This window comes from Prunus mume, linkage group LG1 (assembly GCF_029339155.1).
Source record: "Prunus mume cultivar Tortuosa linkage group LG1, ASM2933915v1, whole genome shotgun sequence".
Lineage (NCBI taxonomy): Eukaryota > Viridiplantae > Streptophyta > Magnoliopsida > Rosales > Rosaceae > Prunus > Prunus mume.
This window is the reverse complement of record NC_142698.1, coordinates 27,097,634-27,120,828: the sequence shown is the minus strand read 5'-3', so window position 1 is coordinate 27,120,828 and position 23,195 is coordinate 27,097,634. Positions and strand designations below refer to the sequence as shown.

Genomic DNA, 23,195 nt, shown 5'->3' with positions numbered 1-23,195 from the left:
AGCTTGCTGCCAAAATATGTATTCACCGACATCTCTTCCACTGGCACATGCTCTTGTGGCATCCTCCTCCTCGTCCAGGGTAAATCCAAGTGATCTGGAAGACTCTTTACTCCAATTGGTCCAAGAGCACCACCATGCCTCCCTCAGAATCCACAAACTCACTGGTTAGTCCCCCCAACACTTGATCTTGGGTTTCTTCCTTTATATTGCAAAAGTTCTTAACTATTGTAATGAATTATTTACTAATTAATTAATTAAGCGTAATGTAGGTGATTATGGCAGAGAAGGCACAGAATGAAGCCACTAAAAAGGCAGTGTGTGTGGCAGAGCTTCTGGTGGAAGCAGTGAACGGTGGGGTAAAAGAGCTGTTTATAAAGGAGAAACAAACTGAGCTTGAAATACGGGCATCGACTGCCACCATTTCCTCCTTTATCCAACAGACTGATCAGTGGCTCTCACTCACTCGTTCTATTAACACTGCCATTAAGGTTTGTTTAACTTTAAAAAAATTAAAAAAGAATAATTAGCTTTTAAGAAATGTGGACTGGAGTCCCAACAGAATCCAGCTTGTGCATAACTTTCCAAAATATCCACATGTAATTTTCATGCATAGCATGTGTTGTTTGATTTTTTTTTTTTCTCTTTTTAGCCTATAGCTGTGCCAAAATTTCTTGTCATAGCTGAGTCAAACTAATCCTTTGTCATGCATTTTGGTCTTTTTATTCTGATGTTTACAAGAGTGGGATGTGCTTATAGTTTGACTCTTTTGTGGGTTTGTTTGTGTCATAGGAAATCGGAGACTTTGAGAACTGGATGAAGATAATGGAATTTGATTCTAAAAGCATCAATGCAGCTATCCACAATATTCACCAAGCATAATCTCACAGGTCACAGCAACTTGTTTCAACAGTCACCGTTCTATTTTTTGTTTCTCAGTGTAGTACCTTAATCATGGAGTGACTTAGTACTGCACTTCATAGGCCACCTTCTGTCCTGCCCGTTTTAATGCCCAAATTTGTTTTGCGGACACTCTGCACTTTGCCTTCACCAATCTCTCTACAACCAAGGGAAAAGGAAAAGGAAAAGGAGGGTTTAGCAACGAGGAAGGCACTACTTGTGTTTGAGTTTTTATCACTGTGCACTTTTCCTCTAACTTGCTAATTTGTTGGACGTTGTCTTGTGGAGTCTCCACCTTTACCTATTGTTTTGAGTGAGTTTCCCTACAAACATGAGAAGGATTTTTTGCCATGTGTTTTTAACTGCTGTATCTCATTAACAAGTTACTTGGAATACCATATCGAAAAATCAACTAGGAATTCAATGTAGTTTGATCTTGTCAAAAATTATTGTCTCTGCGTTGAATGGTAGTGCATATAATCCCCCAAAAAAATAATGAAAGAAAATTGATCAGAGCGTATCATTAAACTTGACAGACTTTGGCGCAATCTAGGCTTGCGAGTTGCGACTTCTCTTCTCCTCAATACCTGACTGAGAAAATCTACATCGAAGAATGTCTAGAACCTCTTCCATTTTCACATCTTTACGGGCTAGCAGAACCATGGCATGATAAAGCACATCTGCCATCTCTGAGGCAGCTCGTGGCTTATCTTCATTGTCCTCTAGTGTCCGGCATAGCTCATCTGCCTCTTCCCTGGAGCAACAAAGAAAACCACGAACAAAGGTGTACTGGTGAAAATTAGGATAGTTCATTTAGTAACATAGTTCTCTGGTAAGGATAAAATGCATATGAGTTCTCTAGTTCCTTTTGGTACCTTTGATTTCTTGAGAAGTTATCACACAAGGTAAGAGAAACTTATATCATTACAACTCAAATCTGACACAATTTGACAATTTGAACATCATACCTTATTTTTGAACACAACAACTTCTCATCAAGTAGTAGTCGTCGGGTCCATGAGGGCTTTCCACTCTGTGGGACTTCTAATTCTCCTTTTCGCTGGGCAATTGTAGACTCCAATGAGTACAAAGTGGTCAATGCTAATTTATCTTCTTTGTCCTGCCACAAATTATCTGAATCACTTACAATACACTGTAATTTGACTCATGAATGAATGATAAAAATATGTAAGCTCTTTTAGTTCATTAAATGCTGAAAACCTGTTGATTTTCTAACAAATCAAACACTGGGGTGTAATAGCAAGTCTCTGATCCTGTGTGGCAAGTAGGTCCATCAGGCTTCCCGAGGTAAATTATCTGAGAAATAAGTCTGAGTTAAAGTAATTAAATCAAGCACATAAACATAGATTAAAAAATATATTCCAATTAAACTAGCAAGCAACATACAGAGTCTCGATCACAATCAAGGAAGATGTCATGGACATTAATGAAATTATTGGAGGTCTCTCCCTTTGTCCACAACATTGAACGTGACCGACTGTAGAATGTTGCTTTCCGTGAGGAAACGGTTGTAGCCACTGCTTCCCTGTTCGCAAAGCCTTGCATCAAGATGGCTCCCGTGTCAACATTTTGAGCTATGGCTACCGCCAAACCTCTGTTATCCCATTTTACACTATCTAACACTGTTTCAACCTGAAATAATACTAACAGATATTACAGTCTCATCCATTAGCATATCCAAAATACTATCTTGATACTGCAGAAAAAGGAAAAACATGATGTACAGAATAAATTAAGACAAAACCTATAATATCTGTCACCAATATGAGATATGGCACTACAATAGCCATGCGCATAACTAATTTTACATGGAGCAGTTATGGCTGATAATCAGAAGACAAAACCTATGGGTTCAACAGAACTAAACAGCTGAATCAAACAAAGGTGGCAAGATAAAGTATATGCTAATATGGAAAAGATAAACCATACAAGTCTTATTGAAAGGTTCATTCAAGAGCAAGAATACAAAATATAATACAAGTGAAATTTAAAAACTTGGCATCTGTGGCAAATCACACAGATGAAGTGGCATCTGGTTTTCGTCTAGTTGTTATACCTGTGTTTTAGCTTTCTTTTGTGGTCATTTTGACCACTGCTGTATTTTCTTGCGTTATATGCAATAAAATTTGTTTCTTTAAAAAAAAGAGTTCTTAGAAAATGATAAATTAAAAAATGTTTAAACAGTAGCCAGATGAACATGATGAAGTTATTAAAAAGACAAGTATAAAAAATCAAGGATTACAAAGTTGAGACTGTTTGATTATCAGATAATCAATATGAAGAGAGAAAATAAATCCTTTTGGAATTATTGATAACACAACACTGGAATGATGAACACCGTTAAGACAAAAAACATTAGAGCAGCAGGAACACCGTTCTCAAGTTTTGTCCTATCTTTTGCCAATAGGTTTTATGGTCCTCCTATGTCCTATTTAATATATGGTAGACACTTACCAGCACTCTCCTAAGAATGCTTCGAAATTGTATGGAAATTTGAGTCTTTTTGAATGCACAGTCAGAGAAAGAAGTTTGTAAAACTAAGTTTTGATTTCTGACAATTGGCTGTTACCCACACACATATGTGACAAAATCTGGCTGAAGAAAAGGAAATTTGAGTCTTTTTGAATGCACTCTCAGAGAAAGAAGTTTGTAAAAGTAAGTTTTGATTTCTGACAATTGGCTGTTACCTACACACATATGTGACAATATCTGGCTGAAAAAAAGGAAAACTATAAGTATTTGTGAATAATATGAACAGTAAAGAAAGGGGGTCAGTATGTAGAGTTCACATGTGGCCAAATATAGCTACACTTATACGTAAACTATTGGGGAACATTGGGTACTTTTCTAGAAGATGAATCATGCTAAAGAAAAGGTATTGAAATGAACCAGTGTAACAAAATTTTATTTTATTTGAGAAACAGCTAAAGAACGGGTGTTATATGTAGTCAGTATTGATTCTATAAATGCTGATGGGTTTATCAAGATAAGATAAAAACAAAGAAGAATCCTTCTGTATCACTTATTAGAAATATTTCTATGTAATACTTTTTTTTGGAAGTGATGAGCGTACAGTCCAGATGGTATCGAACAACAATGGACAGCTTCAAGATATGCTAACAAGTAAAAACCATCCAGCATTATCATTCTCTATTTTCTCTGTTTAAGACCTGTAAGTCCGTACCACAACACAACAGTCCGGGTATGATCTGACTGCATAAATAGGTACCTTTGATTGAAGATGAAGGTCCCTGTCCAAGTTGTTGGTGGAGGCATAAACAAGGGAACTGCTCTTTCTCGTGAAATTGTCTCTACCATGATAATAATTGTTAGAAACAGAAGGACGGCAGGGGAAAGAAACTCTCACAGATTGCAGACAGTGTAAATGTGAAATCGCCATTCATGTCAAGCTTCCTGTGACAACATATACAGGATGAAGCCATTTCTCACCAAAAAGGAACTAAAAAGGGAAAGAAACAAAAAACACAACGCATTCATGAAAAAAGTCCACAATGATATACCTAGGAATCAAAGAAATATGTGTGAGGTACTCAAGATTAAAATATTCAGAGGAAATGAGACAAAGGAAATGATATCTGCAATAATAAGATAGATAAATCGTGAGAGTAATGACAGTACTATGGGCGTCTCTCTATGTGTGTGTGTGTGTGTGTGTGTGTGTGTGTGTGTGAGAGAGAGAGAGAGAGAGAGTACCATAGCGGATAAATTCTTCCGGCACCCTTTTTCTGATTCTTATGATGTCCTGAATAAAAAGAAAGGTTTATGATAATGCTCTGTAGATAATAAAAATAAAAAAAAGCAGGTTCACCCAATGATCAGACTTGAAAAAGCAGTCCCACCCAAAAAAAGAAAATGAAAAAAGACTTGCAAAGGTAAGAACTAATAAAACAGATAATCACATATTGGCCTAACCTAGCATTGGATATCTCGTCACATAACTAACATATGAAGTGAATATAATTCTACAACAGATTCATGCTGATGAGGCAAATATAGAACATCATTTCCCTAGAGAGCTTTTTTTATTTTTATTTTTGCAGTGATTTCGTATTGTAATCACCCACTGGCAATGGATGTCACCGTAATCTGGTTCAAGTAACCTCCTTTGAAGAGGGCTTGATTAAACCAGTTCAATCCTGTCTGAAATTTTGAACTTGCATTAGCAACGACCCCGGCAGCAACATTAGGGGGAAGACCAACTTTATCAAGCACAATGACAAACTCTTCCTAAGCTATTGCTATAACCACATAACTGTCACCGCATTCATGCAGTTCAACTAATCAAGGACTACATGGGCGTTTTGTTGTGAAAACTACGCTGCTGTAATGTGAATGATTGCTGCAAAACTAGAACTTGAAAGTGTCCAACAAGTTTGGAATCACACTAAACACATTTTGAAGATGCCCTTCTACTTTCTTTCTTTTTGAATACATGCTTAAATTAATAAAACAGGGAAGACCACTGCACAACAACAAAGGCCTAAACAAATCCGTAAAGAGTAAAGACAAAGACCAGGCCAGACAAGGCAAGCAAAATGATCAAACAAGATACTTAAATATACATAACAGTATTTCAAATTCAGAAAGATCACAAGGCTACAAGCCGAATTTCTTTTAGGCTCAACAAATATGTTTTCTTTACAACATCTGCATAAAAGTTCTAATTTTGTTAAATTCCTTGGCTCATATTCAAAGAAAGGAAAACAAAATTTGAATTTTTCCTGTGTCATGAAATCATAAGTTGCAAATAGGTAACTTTAATTTCATAATCAAAATTCATACAATAAATACAAGTTCAGTTAAGTTGATCTGCAATGATAGCAGAAGAAAAATAACAAAAGAAAAGTATATGTGAATCCAACTCTACAGATACAACCAAATGTCAGCATAGCTTAAACAGGAACCTTGAATTCAACTAGACTAGAAAATAAACCCAATTACCAACCACATAATATCAAAGTCATCCATTTCAAATCGAAAGCTATTCGGATTGTTATCACCATTGAGAGTTTTCAAATTCTAAAGGAATCGCACTTGGGTTTCATTACTGTGTAACCAAATCAATTATCCTTTTCACATTACAAAGCCAATCCAGTTCACATAGTAGATAACAAAAATCCACAAACCAGATAATGAAGCCCAGTAACATATAACACAAGCATTGGAAAAGAAACACCATAAACAAATGTCAAGAAGCACAAATCATATCAGATCCTCATGTAGCAGATACAAGATTGTATTCGACCAGCATACTCATCAACAGAACACCTAAAACCCACATGCAATTTCTACAAGAACATCAGTTCTAAAACCCATTTTTGAACAAAACCCAGTTCGTCAATTAACTTAAATCAAACAAATAACAAAACCAAACTCTAAAGCCACAAACATTCAAACGGGTACAAAGGCTCAAAGCAATAACGGGAGGATAGAGATTCAAACCTCAAGGAACTCGAAGTGAAGAATATATGGGGGGATCTCTCTCGCCGCCGACTTGAGTCTGAAGAGTGAGAGGGAGGAGAGGATGAAGAGAATGAGAGGCTTGGGGATTTAAAGAGGAGCAATTGCTACATCTGTTTGGTTAGGGTTTCTTTATGCACCGTTGGATCTAGGTAGATTTGATCTAATGGGCAAGAAAAAAATAGAGGGAGAGCAGAGGGGTGGAGAGGGGGCAGAGGAAAAAACAGAGGTAGAAGGAGAGGACAGGGAGAAGAAAGGGAGAGCAGAGGGGGAAAGAGGGGGCTGCTGTGGTGGAGAGTAAGGGCAAAGGGGAAGAGAGACGAAGTAGAGGAAGGGCGATGAAAAGTTGATTAAAAAAAATGGAATTCTCATTAAAACAAAATTATTTATTTATTCTTTTCATGTCACAATGTGATTGGATATGCGGGCTCTATTTATCTTCCATGTCACACTTAATGAATTTCTAACCACATGGACTATTTATGATAAAAAGTCATAACGTTAAGGACTATTAATATCACAAAAAAACCTCAAAGACCATTCATGACAATTTTATAAATGTCAAGAACCATTTGTGATAAAAAGCCAATAAAATTTAAGCAAATGACCCTATAGTGTAGTGGTTTGAAGCAATTACTCATCCATAAAAGGTTTTGGATTCGAGTCCTATTATTCGTTTAGTGTGTGAATTCACCAGTCTCAAAAAGGAAGGCTAAAAAAAATAAACTAAAAAATTAAATTTTTAAAAAACATTACTAGGCCTTAAAACTGTGGTGTGTATTGTGTCCCCTTAGATTGAAACACCGTCGCACCCTTTAAAGTTGAGGTGCTACTTTCCTGCTGTGATTGGCAGAAAAAAGCCTGTAATTGTTAACTTTTTTGTTATTTATAATCTTTTTTATTTTAAGGAAATGATAATTAATTTTAAGGGTCCTTTTAGAATATGTGGAGTGTGTTGCAAGTAAAGGCATAATATTTTGAAGTGTGGGCCTATGTGCGGAGAACAACCAAAAGCTTGAAGATCAACTTTTTAGTGTGAAGAGTCAGACAATCATCTTATTTAAAATTTAGATATGATCACAAGTTATAGTTTTATGATTTACATAAGTAAATTAGTACTAGTATATCTTTGTAGCTTTGTTTTGGGTTATTTGAAAACGACTTGATGGGGTTGAGTGGTGGGTGTATTTTCCTTCTTGATCAAATTAGCTTTCGGCCTAGTACTTTAATTTTTAATTTTTTAATTAAGTTTCGCGATTGAAAAAAATCAAACTATAAAAATCTTATATAGAGATAAGACACATCTCACTTATAATAGGATACATGCTAAATAAAAACATGCCCCATTTTCGGCAAAAGGGACTATATATCACTAGGCATGTTGTATGAGAGCTCACAAATCGACCAAAACATTTTATCCTCTTATCATGAGTTAACCTAAGCCATAAAGCTGGACCTAAATGCCAATTTTATAGTCTTTATAGGCCTACGTCGACTTTCACGACAAAGGAACCATCATCCATAAATAATAGTGAATTCCATAATATGAAGTTATGAACTCTCACCCAAAAAAAAAAATCATAAAATAATAGTGAAATTCACCGTCTTTTGTAATGAGTATTCGACTTCAATTTTTTTTATTTTATTTTTTTTCACTTTTCATCAATGGTTACATTAGGTGATCTTTGCTAGCTAATTTTTTTGTCTTTTGTTTTTGTTTTTTCATGTGCTGCTTTGGATTCTTGCCCTATAAGCTTTCCAAAAATGATAATTCGAGCAAAATACAATGATCAAAATATCCAACCTATTTTTATTGGCATGGACATGATAAGTTAAGAGTATTTTATTTTTGTTTACCATAGATAAAATTTCATTCATCATAAAATGAAGGGAATTGAGGTTTCACTCCTGTAGGGGGCTTTTTCTTGGCACTAAAGCGGTCTGCCATAAAAGATGATTGATGAAATTTTCCCTTTATCGAGTTCGAAAATCAAGCCCCAAAACGCTCGAAAGGCGTAGAGCCTTAGAAAGCGTTCTGGTTACCTTCACCAATGAAAATAATGGCTGCTTATAGATGATTTCTTGATGCTTACAGATAAATTTTCTAGCTTGGCATGAGAGGCTTGTGGCATGGAAGCAAAATCAGCATGAGTTTAGCACCAAAGAGAAAAATATGGCTTCCTAGGGAGAAATGGGAGTGTTTAGGTGAGGAAGAAGAGGTTTGCAGGCTGATTTGACTAAGAGGATAGAAAGAAAGAACAATGTTCTTTCGGCAACTTGACAAATCTTCTGACAGATGTGAAAGTGGTCTACCAGAAGAGGAAAATGGAGAAGAATGGTAAATAGTGCACGAAATTGCTGGATTTTTGCAAGTAAGAGAGAAAGCTTGCTCTCTGAATATGAGTTGGTTTTGTTGGGTAGAAGATGCCTCATTTTATAGCTTGCTGGAAACGATCATTTCCCAAGAAACCCTAATGGTTTCTTCCCAACTTGGCCAAGCTTTTTCTTCCTTTCTCATATCCTCCCTTGACTTTTCTATCTTGGTGAAATTTCCTCTATCTATTTGCACAAAATCAGGAAATTTTGGGAGCTCAAGGCCCCTTTTCCCACAGCTGTTTTAGTGGGAGACTTCCATTTTCAACCATCTTTTTTCCTTCTTTTCTTCCTTCTTCCAAAGCTAGGTCTGATGAGGAAAAGAAATGGGTATGTACACTGGTTTGAAGGGTGTTTTGCTCAAGTATCCCTTGGTTTTTGGATGTTTTTTGCTTGAAACTTGCTTTCTTCCAAATGCTGGAGCCTCCCAGCAGCTCTTCAGATTTTCCTTTGCGGCTTCTGTTTTTTCCAATAATGAGCTGAGGCTTTGGCTTCTTCTCTTTTCTAATTATATGGGCCTTCTAAGATAATGGGTTGGTTTGTCAAAATAAATGGGTTAACCTCAACAAGTGTTGGACTATTTTTGTTGAGGTGTTGGGCTAATTTGATTAAGCTAATGGGCTATTTCCTTTTTTGTGCTCACTTATATGTTTGGGCCTAAGAAATAGGCAGAGGCTCCCAAGCAACCTGAGACTTCCATTTCTCGCCCCATCAATGGGACTCATGTTGATTTATTACCATTCATACCACAACCCACTCAAGCAAGCCTGGGTATATGAGTGGCTTAGGGCCCACTTAAGCTTATGGCGTGATTAGGTGCGAAATAATAATTCCTTACTTGGCGTGGCGTGTCGCTTGGCGTGGCATGTGTGCAAATGCATATGATGAACTTTCATGTGCCTAAATCGGGTTTCTTCTCGGTAAGGTATCGCATTGGGCCGATAATTTATTTGGGTCAAAGCATGAATTTTTTGGGCCTCAACAACTCCAAAATCAATCAGTAATGGGAGGAGTAGCGCAAAATGTGGGACAAAATACTGCACGTGTAACCGTTGGATCTAACACGCCAAGCGTTGCTATGATACCATAAAGAAATTAAGATTCCACTATAAAACCACTTTTCAATGTGAAACAAACACTCTCAATATAAAATTTGAAAGTTGAATGGCTATTAAATATTTTATTTAAAAATTCCTCAGCAGTACTTTTTTTTTTTTTTTTTCCCAAAATCGTTGAAAAGTTTTATTAATAGCGAATAATGAGATTTACATCTGCAGCAAATTTTTTAAAAAGCCATTCAGTTTCAAACATATTTCCAAACATGATTATGTCATGTCTATAAACGAAACGAGCTACAATGTGGGCTGCCCGGTTGCAGCACCGGGTGCAAACACAAAAGACACCCGACCCGAGTGAGATGAGGCATCAGCTCAGCAGTATTCTCTTCTTCATGATATTCTTTACCCCACAATTAAAAAGCAAAAAGAAATAAATAAATAAATAAAGAGAATTAAATGAAAGGGTAGGATGGTCATTCACCGGAAGAAGAATATGCTTGTTCAAAAGTGGCGACACCATGTCTAAGGATTAGGGCATCAGCAGCGCCGCAGTGGCAAGTGAGCACTGCAACCGTTAGATCAAATCTACCAAGATCCAACGGTGCATAAAGAAACCCTAACCAAACAGATGTAGCAATTGCTCCTCTTTAAATCCCCAAGCCTCTCATTCTCTTCATCCTCTCCTCCCTCTCACTCTTCAGACTCAAGTCGGCGGCGAGAGAGATCCCCCCATATATTCTTCACTTTGAGTTTCTTGAGGTTTGAATCTCTATCCTCCCGTTATTGCTTTGAGCCTTTGTACCCGTTTGAATGTTTGTGGCTTTAGAGTTTGGTTTTGTTATTTGTTTGATTTAAGTTAATTGATGAACTGGGTGTTGTTCAAAAATGGGTTTTAGATCTGATGTTCTTGTAGAAATTGCATGTGGGTTTTAGGTGTTCTGTTGTGATAATCTGTTCTGTTGATGAGTATTATTGTTTGCTGGTCGAATACAATCTTGTATCTGCTACAGGAAGATCTGATCTGAGTAGTGCTTCTTGACATTTGTTTATGGTGTTTCTTTTCCAATGTTTGTGTTATATGTTACTAGGCTTCATTATCTGGTTTGTGGATTTTATCAGTTCCATGTGACTCGTTCCCTTGAAGCAAAATTAATAGGTGTTGCTTTCCATAAATTTTTACCTCAAAATTTACGTCTTGTTTCTTTGGGAAACAGTGGAGCAACTAAATTTTCAAATGGTGTAAATTTTGTTCTTTGTTTTTATTTTGTAAATTTTACAATGGTATAAATTTATTGGTAACTGTGATGAACCTTCAGACCTGTAATGATATGCGGACATGAGCGCAGATCTAAGAACATCTAAGGGACTGAGTTTAATTTTTCTCTTGTTAATTTGAGAACTTTTTTCATTATGCATGCTTTGATATTACAATTTACAATGAAGAGTATTTTTTTGTTGCAATTATTTTATGGTGATATACAGTTTGTAGTTTATTTATTTACTAGTAACGGTGATGATCCTACAGACCTGTAATGATTTGCGGGTATGATCGCAAATCTTTAAGAACATCTAAGGGACTGAGTTCTGCAGTAGTAGCGCGTATCTATTTTATTTTTTGCAAATCTTTACCATCAATATTCTGTATTTGAATTCTTAGTTGTTGCTTATGTTCAGTCTGTTTGTTGTTTGGTGAAAAGTTCATGTTACTATGATCTTGTATTCTATTCAGGCTAATTGCCTGTTGAGTTTTGACACTTTTTGTTTGCAATTTCAGATATCTTGCTGAAATTCCATCATGGGTAAAGAGAAGTTTCACATCAACATTGTGGTCATTGGCCATGTCGACTCCGGGAAATCAACCACCACTGGTCACTTGATCTACAAGCTTGGTGGTATTGACAAGCGTGTTATTGAGAGGTTTGAGAAGGAGGCTGCTGAGATGAACAAGAGGTCATTCAAGTATGCCTGGGTGTTGGACAAGCTCAAGGCTGAGCGGGAACGTGGTATTACTATTGATATTGCCTTGTGGAAGTTTGAGACCACCAAGTACTACTGCACAGTTATTGATGCTCCTGGACATCGTGACTTTATCAAGAACATGATTACTGGAACCTCCCAGGCTGATTGTGCTGTCCTCATTATTGATTCCACCACTGGTGGTTTTGAAGCTGGTATTTCCAAGGATGGTCAGACCCGTGAGCATGCTTTGCTTGCTTTTACTCTTGGTGTCAAGCAGATGATTTGCTGCTGTAACAAGGTAAAGCTTTTATTTTATATGTCATTGGTATTGTATGTCAGGCATTGTGGTTTTTGTTATTTATTAGCAGCGCTAACACAGGACTCATTATTTAAACTGTTATGTACAGATGGATGCCACCACTCCCAAGTACTCAAAGGCAAGGTACGATGAAATTGTGAAGGAAGTCTCATCCTATCTTAAGAAGGTTGGGTACAACCCAGATAAAATTGCCTTTGTCCCCATTTCTGGATTTGAGGGTGATAACATGATTGAGAGGTCCACTAACCTTGACTGGTACAAGGGTCCCACCCTTCTTGAGGCCCTTGACTTGATCAATGAGCCCAAGAGGCCCTCAGACAAGCCCCTCCGACTCCCACTTCAGGATGTGTACAAGATTGGTGGCATTGGTACTGTACCTGTTGGACGTGTTGAGACTGGTGTTGTGAAGCCTGGTATGGTTGTTACTTTTGGTCCCACTGGACTGACAACTGAAGTTAAGTCTGTTGAGATGCACCATGAAGCTCTCCAGGAGGCTTTTCCAGGTGACAATGTTGGATTCAACGTCAAGAATGTTGCTGTCAAGGATCTCAAACGTGGTTTTGTTGCTTCCAACTCCAAAGATGATCCTGCAAAGGAGGCTGCCAACTTTACCTCTCAGGTCATCATCATGAACCACCCTGGCCAGATTGGAAATGGATATGCTCCAGTTCTTGACTGCCACACCTCCCACATTGCTGTCAAGTTTTCTGAGATCTTGACAAAGATTGATAGGCGATCTGGTAAGGAGATTGAGAAGGAGCCCAAGTTCTTGAAGAATGGAGATGCTGGTATGGTGAAGATGATTCCAACCAAGCCCATGGTTGTTGAGACTTTCTCCGAGTACCCGCCACTTGGTCGTTTTGCCGTGAGGGACATGCGACAGACAGTTGCTGTTGGTGTCATCAAGAGTGTTGAGAAGAAGGATCCAACCGGTGCCAAGGTCACCAAGGCTGCAGCAAAGAAGAAGTGAGATGTGTTTTACCGTGCCCTTGAGCTAGGCTAGTTTTGTCCAATGCTGTTTCTTTTCAATTTGTTTGGTGTTATTATGGAAGTTTTGTGGACAGTTTTGAATGTTTACATCGTAGTACTCTACCAACCCCTTGTAAGGGTTGTGGAGGAGCTGAGCAGTTGGATCATCCTCCGGTTGCTCTGCTAGCTGTGTTGTAGGCTCCTCGTGTTTTCGTTTTATACATTGAGATGAGTTGTGTAGTTGAACAACTTCGTATTAATGTTTGCAGCTTCTGTTTTTGTGTTTTAACTTCGATTTTTCCTCAGATTTTTGATCTTATGAGATTAGTTATGCTCTATTGTTTACTCATCTAAACATCGAGTATTATATTGATTAGCAGGTTTCTTTGTTTGAATTAAAGAAGTCGCCTTGCATACCCTCTGTTCAAACTTGTGTTTTGATCTGTGGCAAAAGGCTTTTAAAATTTGACTAAATACACTGCTTACAACATAGGGAATCTAAAATGCACGTTCTTTGTACGATCTCAAAATGTATGAAATTGTGTTGGATTTAATTAATTTAGTTGGAAGTAAATTCTGTCGTCACGAAATAATTGTTTTGAGCAACATTTACACAGGATGCCGTCTTCTCACGCTAAGTTGGATGAAACCTAACATGCTTTACCAGTCTCATGGTCTCATAATGGCAACTAAAAAGAATTTTATAGATACCAATGAAAATAAACCTTCAATATAAATATGTTTGGCATATTTAAACATCTTGTAAATCCAAACATAAATTAATTGTGATAACCTTAATTCCACAATAACATAAATCTGCTCAATACTTTGGATTAACCTAATGAACATCCAAAGAAAATCTCCTGTGAAAATGACTTGAGTATTTAAATTCGTTTACGAATACAAGCTGCTATTGCCCATATATCAGTTGTTGTTGGTATTCGCCTCACTGGAGTAGTCATCCCAAGTACAAAATTGTAATGCCAGAACCCAACTACTGAAGATGCGCAGCTGTCCATAAAAGCATATACCGGCAGTCCGTCACAATGTGCACTAGTGCTGGTTCAATGCGCAAGTCACATCTGCAGAGGTAATGACATTCAATTGTTACATACAAATTGATCACAAGGATCCCCAGATCCACATTCTCCAAGTCATTCTTTAAACAAAGGAGATATCTCCATTCTTTTTCTTTAATAAGTAAATAAAGGAAATTTCTCAAGATTTCATAATCAACCCTCAGAACGGAGTCAGAACCTCTTATGCGGTACAATGAAAAAAAAGCTCTACAAAGAGATATTTAGTTTCTACCTGACAATAAATCACAATTCTTTATCACTGTCAAGCTGTGACTTTGTAGCTGCCTTTTCAGCTTCTTCTAAGACAAAAGTCTTAAGTGATTCAACATCCCTCGGCCCTGACCATTTGCACAAGAAACAATAACTAAGTCAGATACTACACCGGAGAAAGTCTAATAAGTTTTTGAAACAATTAGTCTTGACTGCCTGCAGGCTGCACTTGACTCAAGTCTACAAATAATGCACAAGGCAGATGAAACAGTTATTTGGATTGTAACAGAACAAACCCACTTCAAATCTTAAGGGATGGCTTGAATGGCTAAGCCAAATACACACATGTACACAGACACAGAAACATGCAATAGTGGCCTGAATGATCAATTTTAAAAAGACCTAAAAAATCATTTCCCTCATCCACAGATTTTTCAATTACCTATATTTGATTGTGGGACCTGAGTAGTTGACTGTAACCTGAGGTATCAACACTGATTGTAACAGACAACTATGAAAATAATTTCCCTCGTCAAAGATTTTGCCATTACATATATTTCTTATGGAACCCAAGTAATTGGCTATAACCTGGGGTATCATACATCACACAGAAATTATAGTCATTGTGTTTTTTAACCACGGCTACCAATCTAACAGTTAACAGAACTGATCTCACCATAAAAATACTAAATAAGGCGGCCATTATTACACATGTACATACTAACCAAGCCAAGGATCTTTCACCACAACAAATATCATCATTATCACTGCCATACCAAAGCAGCCGAACTCTCACAGGTACACACTAAACACAGCACCCCTTAAACATTCTAGAAATTTCCATCTCACATTCCCTCCTCCATCCAAAAAAAAGGAAAAATAAAATATAGAACCATGCACACATCTCTTTCATCATTGCGGCATACAAAGGTAAATTAATTGCAATAAAGATTACTTTTCCAAGATGATACTGTATTGCCTCTTTCAATATCTGACGCTACCAAATGTTAGGTCTTCTTATTTGTGTTGTGATGAATTTTCAATGTTGTTTATTAAACTTAGGACACTGCAACTGTCCAGACTCTAATAATATAAGTTGCCAAGTTGCTGAAAATGGCATGATACTACAGAATAGCTGATCCGGTGGTCAACTAAGATGCCCAAAATAAATTATAACGCTTTCCCAAATGAATCTGTATCAAAATAAAATGATTGAAATCTATTTACTATTTGGCCAAGCCCTCTTCAACAGGAATTTCATAGAAATTTAAAAGGCACATGTGACCAAATTATAAAGTGATAGTATAACAATAAGGCTAAGTTTTGAGATTCAGATCAAATATAAGGCATTATGGGGGGACATAGATGACAATGGATTAAAACACAACTGATCTATCAGAAATAAAATTGGAATCCTACCCTGATATTTTGCAACTTCTTCTCCATCATAGAATAGCTTAAACGTAGGATATGAATGAATGTCAACTTTTGAACATACTGGTTTACTTGTGCTGCAATCAACTTCCCCAATCTCTATTTCATCTTCGCCTTCAATTACCTTCCCAAGGTCCTCCCACAATGACCCTAAATTCTTACTGAAAACAAATGTTGTTATTACTAGTAAGAATATCAATCTTAAAAATCTCATAACCATAGACTTAGCACAGCTGGGAAAACTTACCAATGTTTACACCATGGTACACAAAATTTCACAAACCATGCAGTATCTTTCTCCTTCACCTAAGAAAACACATATGGACATAACCAATCAGCAAGGCCAAAAATCATAATTAGCTAGCTTGAGATATCTTTCCAAATTACTTCCTACTAACTCAACCTTTTGTTCACCCCCTGGAATCCTACATTTCTTATAAAACCCAACTCATAACATTTTTCATTACGAGTTTGATTTCGGTGTACAAATTAAAACAAAATTCACTCAAAGAGCAAAATCAACGTAGGCATTAGGATTAATAAGACCACCAGGGATTGGTGAGCTGGGTTAGGGTTAGGAACCCCAGCTATATGTGTTTGTGTGTAGGAAATGAAAAATATGATCTGCATCAAGTTCCTACCCAATCTGCCAGAAATTGGGCACAGAACTGAAACACATCTGGAGCAATAAAAGCACAGCAATAACTCATAAGCTTATTTCATACATTGGATCTGGGATTTTGAATGTAAAAAAATGAAAAATTTGAAAAGGGTTTTGGAGTTGTTACCTTGTCGGAGAAGGTGTCAGCGGTTAGGGTTATAACCTCGGCTCTGGTATGAATTGTTAGACTTAGAAGAAGAAAGAGAAGAGCTGACATGAAAATTAGAGAAGCAGAGTGGGTTTTCATCGCTGCTGCGAAAATTACAAATTTCCGGGAAATTAGATTGAAGGGTAAGAACGAAGCCACTCGAATACCTAGAGACGGTTGCAAGTTCTCAAAGCGAGAAAAAACAAGGCAAAAAGGCCAGACAATAACGATGAGGGAGGTGATGATAAAAAGTTAAGTGATTACCATATTAACCTTAATTTTTTAAAATATAATATATAGTCTAAATTAGACTAAATTAATCTTATTTAAAGGAGGGAGATTTGAATTTGGGAATAAAGGAACAAACTCATTGACTGGCAAATTAGCATAACCAACATGTGCACTGGGCAGTCGATTCTCGATGTGAGTCTTAATTTAACCAGACCATTGCACGAATTGTGGGGCCGATTCATGTGACCGATGCTTGCATTTTTTCCTTTGTCGTGCACACACCAACTTCAGAGTTGTTCGTGGGTAGGGTGGGCATAAAATCGAACCAAGTCGAACCAAACCGAAAAAGGAGGAATTTTGATCAAAGAAAGGGTATCTAAATATACACTTATCTTTTTTTTTTGGGTTGAAAAAAAGGTAGTAAGATCAATTTAAGATAAAAAAAAAAATAAAAAATAGCATACTAACCAACGTCCTTTAAGCTGAATTTGCTTCCATCCCTTTTGAACATCTCATTCAAGTCTCTTTGTTAAGGCTTTCTTTACATTTGAGAAAGTAACGCACCATTGAAATTGCAAATACTAGATGCAGCAGAAGCTTACTTTGTTCCCTTTTAACAAAGCCATCAGTTAAGCCATCGAAGTGCCTCAACTCTGGCATTTTCTTGTTCTAAACAGATTCTATCCAAGAAACCAAATTTAATGGAGTGTGTAAAGAGGAGAAGTTATTATGCGGGATAGGCTTCAGATGTCTGCACCAATGGTTTGAAAGGTTCATATATCATTGCTTTTGATGTTAGTTTTTTTTAGATTGAAAGTGATTTGCTTACTTCTTGTTGGACTTCATCCTTGGTTAGGGGTTCAAAAGACTGCCATAGCTAAATATGTATGTCAATAGAAATGGAAATTCATAGATTCATCACAAAGCACTGAGTGGAAACATAAAGTCGTAGATTTCTTATTCACAAGCAACTCATTCACAAACCCAGGAACAGATACAGAACCAGAAATTCAACTACAACAAAAAAACAACAAAAAGCCCTAAACACATAAACAAAAGCTCCTAAAATAGCTCTGATAAAAAATATAAAAAAACCAACGCCACCAAACTCTTGTTCACCTCCACCAAGACTCTTAAATAACCATGTCAGTTCCAAAACTCTTGATCACTTCTGGCACCCTCTCAAATGTTCCCCTGTCATCCCCCTTTGGTTGCTTCCTCTCATCTCCCTCCCTTGGCTGCTGCCTGTCCTCCTTGTATGGAGGTGCTGCTTGTGCTGAAGGCAAGATCACCGCCTCGCGCTGAGCATTGATAAACTTTCTCAACCGATCCTCACTCACACCGAAAGCAGCTGCAAGCTCAGGTCCTCTTATTGTCTGAAGAACAGAGCTAGCACCAGCCAAAAATTGAGGCCTGTTCTTCCTTGCCGAGGTTGTGAATCCAAAGAACTCAAGAGGCCCGGTTCTTGATGCAATTTGACAGAATGGGAAGTACCTCGGCACCCAAAACACATCACCGTCTTGTACATTGGTGTTCATTGCCGATGTCCCATTTGGGAACACAATCTGTATTGTCCCAGAGCCTCTCAACACAATGCCGTACTCTGTTGCTGTCGGGTTCACATGCGGCGCCATCATAGCCCCTGCGGTGAGGTTGACAAGGTAGACACCTACGCCGGAGTCTTTCAATGGCGCATAATCCGATTCGTCAAGCTCCATGCTCCATCCGTAGTTGTTTCGGAAGTCGGGTTTTCGATCGTAGAGGTTGTAAGAGTCTGGTGCTTTTCCTTTTCCCTTGTCATAGTCCTCTGCCCTCTTCTTGTTGTCATCTGAACCGGCTCCAAACACCGAGTTCAAGAGCTTCCTCCATGACCATGTTTGTGTTTGATCTTGATGATGATCAGGTTCTTGTTGGAAGTCAACCATTTTCTTCATTTCTTGGAGCCTGTCTTTCTCTTTCAGCTGGAGGAATTTTGACCAGAGGTTTGGTGAATGAGAATCACTCAAATACACAATTGGACCCTTCTGCTGACTTGTTAACACCTCCATTAGTTCTGATGATGAGACCTGCAAATATTGTGTCGTTAGTTTTTGTAGGGAGTCTGATTCTAAGAGGACCCACATTTCTGATCATATTTAAACCATATGATGATGTTTAATTATAAATCACTTAATTAACACTTAATTAAGTACAATTAAGTTTGGATGCTTACATTGAAGGCATTTGTGAGTATGTCATGGTCAAACCCAGCAAGTACAGATTGTGGGTTGATTCCTCCACCAATGAAGAAAGACTGCATTATTTACCCCCAAAAAAAAAAAAAAATTCAAAATCAAAATAGGGTTATAGAGATTGAGAATTTTAAGTGCTATAAACCTCATTAATTCAGAAAATTTTATGATGATTAAGAAATGAAATTTATTTTGCCTGCACAGAACCAAGCCCCAAGCTCTCAGATGTGTCAAGGCTGCAGATGATATGAAGCCTCTGTCCTTCCCCTGTATTCACCAAGTAAAATGGAGAACCAGCTGGAATTCTATAAACATCCCCAGACTTCAATCTCCTCTCCCCCAGTTCATCTCTGTAAATCAAACCCACCTTTGCTTCCCCTGCAACAAATTATAATTATTCAGCTCATAATCTCATGCAGAATCTGCCACTTTGCATACTTGCATGCATTGAATTCAATTCAGTTTTAATCCAAGAAGTAAAACCAAATTAAGAAGAAACCAACAGAGCAAAGCAAAATCAAGCAAATAAAATATTACCTCTGCGGACAAAGAGGAAGAGGTTTGAGTCAAGATACTGAGGGATGAAGAGGGACTTGGGCTCCATTGTAATAAACCCAATATGCATTGGCTTATCAACAACTCTCCCTCCCACCCTCATCACAACACTCATCTCCCCTGCTTCAGTTTTCACCACTTGCCTTGAGTGTGGCAGCAAATACCAATCTTCTTTTTCTGATTCTGGTTTCTCATACTCTGGCCTCCTCGTGTCACCACTTTCTGGCCCTTCTCTCCAGTCTTTCTTCTCTTGCCTCCCTTCTCTCTCTTCCTTCTCTCTCCTCAAATCTTCATCTGGGTCTCCAGTGTACCCCACAGCCACTGAAACTCCATACCACATCACAAGCAGAAGAACCCCAAAGCCCAGAACTCTGTTTCCCATTTTTTCTTTTTCTTTGCTTTTGCTCTCTGATGATCTGATCAGTTGTTTTTGCTAGCTAGTTTCCACTGTATGAAGCTTCTCAGTGAAGTGGTGGGGGAGTTTATGAAGAGGAGAGGGAGAGAGTTGAGGGGGACACGTGTCCTTCATGCAGAGTTTGGGGGGTTTGCTGGCGGGTTTTGGTTTAGACACAGTTGGGATTTGAAGAGAAATATTCGAACACTTTGTAAGACAGGGACAGAGTCATCGGCATGAATATCTCAAACCAAACCAAACCAAACCAAACCAAACCTACCCTTCTACACGTTCTCTTCAGAAATAATCAGATTTTTGTTTGTTTGTTTTCATTCTACTTTTAAACTCGCAGTAATTTTCTGGTTATTAGTATGAAATTTGTATTGTCATTTTCTAGACTTTAACATATGTGAAAAATTAGTATGTGAAGAATTGTTACTGGACGTTTTGGCACAACTCATTCAATCACATACTTCCGAGGCATGACTTGATTAATATGAGAAACTGGATAAATCATGACATAATCATGCATTCATTATAGGATACCTAATTGGCGTTATTTTCACTCAAAGTATTTTTATCTTAATCTCATTTTTAATAGGATTAGATTTTATCTATTGATATTACTTTTCTAGTTAGACTCTATTTTGATTTAAGTTTTATCTTTTCCCGTTATGACTTGCACGTTGCTCATCTCCTACTTGATTGGTCTAATTAGTTTGTTTTAGGAGAAATTGTTTCTCCCACAAAGATTGGTTGTTTGGCATCGTCATTTAGAGTCCATGCTAGATCAAAATTGATATTCATGATTGATGATATTTGTAGTCTCATGTTTGGCGTCCTTACAGGAAGTTGATATTCATAATGGCATAGTAGTGTGTATTTTGTTTTGACGTGATTGACTTGAGTCCATATGGGATTAAGTTTGAGAATCACAATTGAATAGAATTGTTGGACTATTGGGTTTCTCTCTTACTAGAGAGAACCTGCTTTGAATAAAACGTGGGTCTTTATTTTCACATACAGGGCTTTCGACATATTTGGTTTTGCATAGATTGAATTTTTAAGAGAAAGCTCCTGTGCATATTTTGCATATAAGTCATCAAGTGTTCCTTGTTTACTTAGTGATTTATCATACACTTTCATCATTCATATTGCACTCATATGCATGTCGGTGACTCATACGGTTGAGAGCACCAAGAACGTGGTGGCGGTTTTCCTCCGGCGAGCTTGAAGCAATCGTGACCAGTATTGTGTTCAACATAAGGAGTGTCGAAGATCATCCCGTGACAGAAGTTGAGTTACAAAGAAGTCGGTAAACATTATCTAGAACGTGTCTAGGATAAGTGTGTGAGTATTTCTTGTAATCATCGTTCAGTGGATTTGTGTTAGACTTGAGTCCCGTGGATTTTCCCTAGAGGTGGGGTTTTACCACATAAAATAATTCTTTGCGTGTTTCTTTATTTTATGTCCAACACGTTTCAAGATTGATAAGTCATATCAATCCGTTACCAAAGTTTATTTTTATTTATTTGATTATAATATTAAATTGGCATATTCACCCTCCTCTAGGCATTTTTAGTCATCCTACAGGTATTTTCACTGGAGTTTACTATGTCTAAAGACCACATGTCTGAACAGTGCTCTTTCCATTAGCCCTTGTTTTTTTATGTCACAAGCTGTTACATGAACAAGATTCTTTAACTTTGTAGGAGAAATGTATATCATCGACGACAGATCATGCAGCCTTGAGCCTTATGTTATTGATCTATCAATGTAATAAATGCTAAAGAAACTTCAAACACTTGTTTTCTGATTTGTTGCTAGAAGCTAAATGATGATTTTTTAGGCATTAAGAGCAACTCCACCCATTTGCCTTTGGGAAGGGAGTAACTATTTACGTGAATAGTATGCAAATAGTATTTTCGTTTCCACCCATTGCCATGGCAAAGGGCAATTACTATTCTTTTTTTTTTTCACAATTTTTTTTACCTCAATAATTAATTTAGATAATATTTTCGGATAAGATTTTCGGGTTCCTACGTGTCAATACTATTCATATCTCATAATTGGATAAAATTTTCAATTTCAAATTTCAGATAATTTTTTTTAAAAAATTGGCTGGTATTTATAGAAAAAAATTCATTAATTTTGGGGTTTTTTTTAAAAAAATTCTGATTTGTTGCTAGAAGCTAAATGATGATTTTTGGGCTCACCGCTGGAAACAAATTCCCCAAGTGGCCTCCAATGGTGAGGAACAAAGTTTCGTGAGCCTGGCATATCATTATTTTTACTTCAATTTTACAGTTTTGGAGGGATGACCACCACTTTTGTTTTCTTCTATTGTTTTTTCTTCTTTTAAGGAACAAGTAAGCTTATCAAAATGAAAATGCCATATTATAACATGTAAATGAGTTATACTAAGTAGTTATATATTTTTTCTGATGAAATGGAGGGATCAACCCATAAAAATAAATAAATAAATAACTAAACAATAAAAATAGTCCCAATACTTCAGCTTCAACACAAAAAAACAGTCCCCATACTTCAGCTTTTAGGATTTGACATTTTCCAAGATTAGCCACAAAACCACTAGTCCAATCTGGTATGTCCTCACGAATTACTCCTCTAGCTCCAATGGTATCAGAATCACGCTTACATGAATACATTGAGCTTCTAATAGCCCAAGGGGGAAGGCTCCCAAGCAAGACGGATTTGACTAAGTAGTCATATTTCAGTACTATACATTTATTAAATATTATATTAGAGCTTCTTCAAGGGAAGAGGTAAAAGAAGAAGAGGAAGAGGGTTTGAAGAAGGCACTGATCTTTGATTGCATTTCATGAATGTGTCGAATTTGATATGGGGTTCGATATATGATTGCATGACGCTTCAATCCCAACTGTCTCTATCTCTCTCCCCCCTTTTCTCTCTCTTTTCTTTCTCTTCAATTTGGCGAGCCTCCATTTCTCTCTCCTCCTGTTAGATGCATGGAGCTAAAGTTGGTTCTCCAAAATAGAGAGCCAAGTAGAGAGTCTGCTGGAAAGATGATTTTCCTTCTTTTTAGTCAAAAGTAGTTAGAAATAAGAGAATAAAGAGTCTGTTGAAGATACTCTTAAAGATGCTTTTGCATGACATTACGCCACACACATATTTATGTATCTCTCGTTGTCAC

At 37.3% G+C, this 23,195-nt stretch overlaps 5 protein-coding genes and 2 non-coding genes across 9 annotated transcripts; 4 read left to right on the top strand and 3 right to left on the bottom strand.

Moving 5' to 3' along the window:
- Positions 1 to 16: 16 nt before the first annotated feature.
- On the top strand, positions 17 to 1,325 carry LOC103324250 (biogenesis of lysosome-related organelles complex 1 subunit 1-like). Its single transcript, XM_016796728.2, has 3 exons — positions 17 to 164; positions 283 to 488; positions 790 to 1,325. Exons 1-3 carry the CDS (start codon positions 17 to 19, stop codon positions 877 to 879), a joined length of 444 nt encoding a protein of 147 aa, XP_016652214.2. The 3' UTR covers positions 880 to 1,325.
- Positions 1,253 to 6,764, bottom strand: AT-IE (histidine biosynthesis bifunctional protein (HISIE)). Of its 3 annotated transcripts, XM_008226304.3 has the most exons (8): positions 6,382 to 6,751; positions 4,633 to 4,681; positions 4,440 to 4,514; positions 4,148 to 4,332; positions 2,305 to 2,550; positions 2,119 to 2,214; positions 1,866 to 2,017; positions 1,253 to 1,651 (listed from the first exon to the last, which is right to left on the bottom strand). In XM_008226304.3, exons 4-8 carry the CDS (start codon positions 4,316 to 4,318, stop codon positions 1,447 to 1,449), a joined length of 870 nt encoding a protein of 289 aa, XP_008224526.2. In that variant the 5' UTR covers positions 4,319 to 4,332; positions 4,440 to 4,514; positions 4,633 to 4,681; positions 6,382 to 6,751; the 3' UTR covers positions 1,253 to 1,446. The 3 variants fall into 3 exon arrangements, with proteins under 3 accessions (XP_008224526.2, XP_008224533.2, XP_088907446.1); XM_008226311.3 differs by lacking the exon at positions 4,440 to 4,514 and having other exon boundaries at positions 6,382 to 6,764; XM_089051320.1 differs by lacking the exon at positions 4,440 to 4,514 and having other exon boundaries at positions 4,148 to 4,378.
- A 3,597-nt stretch (positions 6,765 to 10,361) lies between these two features.
- LOC103324277 (GTP binding Elongation factor Tu family protein) lies at positions 10,362 to 13,366 on the top strand. Its single transcript, XM_008226321.3, has 3 exons — positions 10,362 to 10,589; positions 11,605 to 12,087; positions 12,197 to 13,366. Exons 2-3 carry the CDS (start codon positions 11,626 to 11,628, stop codon positions 13,076 to 13,078), a joined length of 1,344 nt encoding a protein of 447 aa, XP_008224543.1. The 5' UTR covers positions 10,362 to 10,589; positions 11,605 to 11,625; the 3' UTR covers positions 13,079 to 13,366.
- On the top strand, positions 11,126 to 11,206 carry LOC148921479 (small nucleolar RNA SNORD25). Its single transcript, XR_016123400.1, has one exon. It is a non-coding gene; the product is annotated as a small nucleolar RNA SNORD25 (small nucleolar RNA).
- Positions 11,334 to 11,417, top strand: LOC148921478 (small nucleolar RNA SNORD25). Its single transcript, XR_016123397.1, has one exon. It is a non-coding gene; the product is annotated as a small nucleolar RNA SNORD25 (small nucleolar RNA).
- Positions 13,367 to 13,785: 419 nt separating the features above from the next.
- PDIL5-1 (PDI-like 5-1) lies at positions 13,786 to 16,841 on the bottom strand. The gene is made up of 5 exons (XM_008226330.3): positions 16,589 to 16,841; positions 16,048 to 16,106; positions 15,786 to 15,961; positions 14,389 to 14,494; positions 13,786 to 14,159 (listed from the first exon to the last, which is right to left on the bottom strand). Exons 1-4 carry the CDS (start codon positions 16,706 to 16,708, stop codon positions 14,400 to 14,402), a joined length of 450 nt encoding a protein of 149 aa, XP_008224552.2. The 5' UTR covers positions 16,709 to 16,841; the 3' UTR covers positions 13,786 to 14,159; positions 14,389 to 14,399.
- Positions 16,842 to 17,773: 932 nt separating this feature from the next.
- On the bottom strand, positions 17,774 to 20,207 carry LOC103324297 (RmlC-like cupins superfamily protein). The gene is made up of 4 exons (XM_008226342.2): positions 19,609 to 20,207; positions 19,268 to 19,449; positions 19,053 to 19,133; positions 17,774 to 18,906 (listed from the first exon to the last, which is right to left on the bottom strand). Exons 1-4 carry the CDS (start codon positions 20,006 to 20,008, stop codon positions 17,974 to 17,976), a joined length of 1,596 nt encoding a protein of 531 aa, XP_008224564.2. The 5' UTR covers positions 20,009 to 20,207; the 3' UTR covers positions 17,774 to 17,973.
- Between the last annotated feature and the right edge of the window lie 2,988 nt (positions 20,208 to 23,195).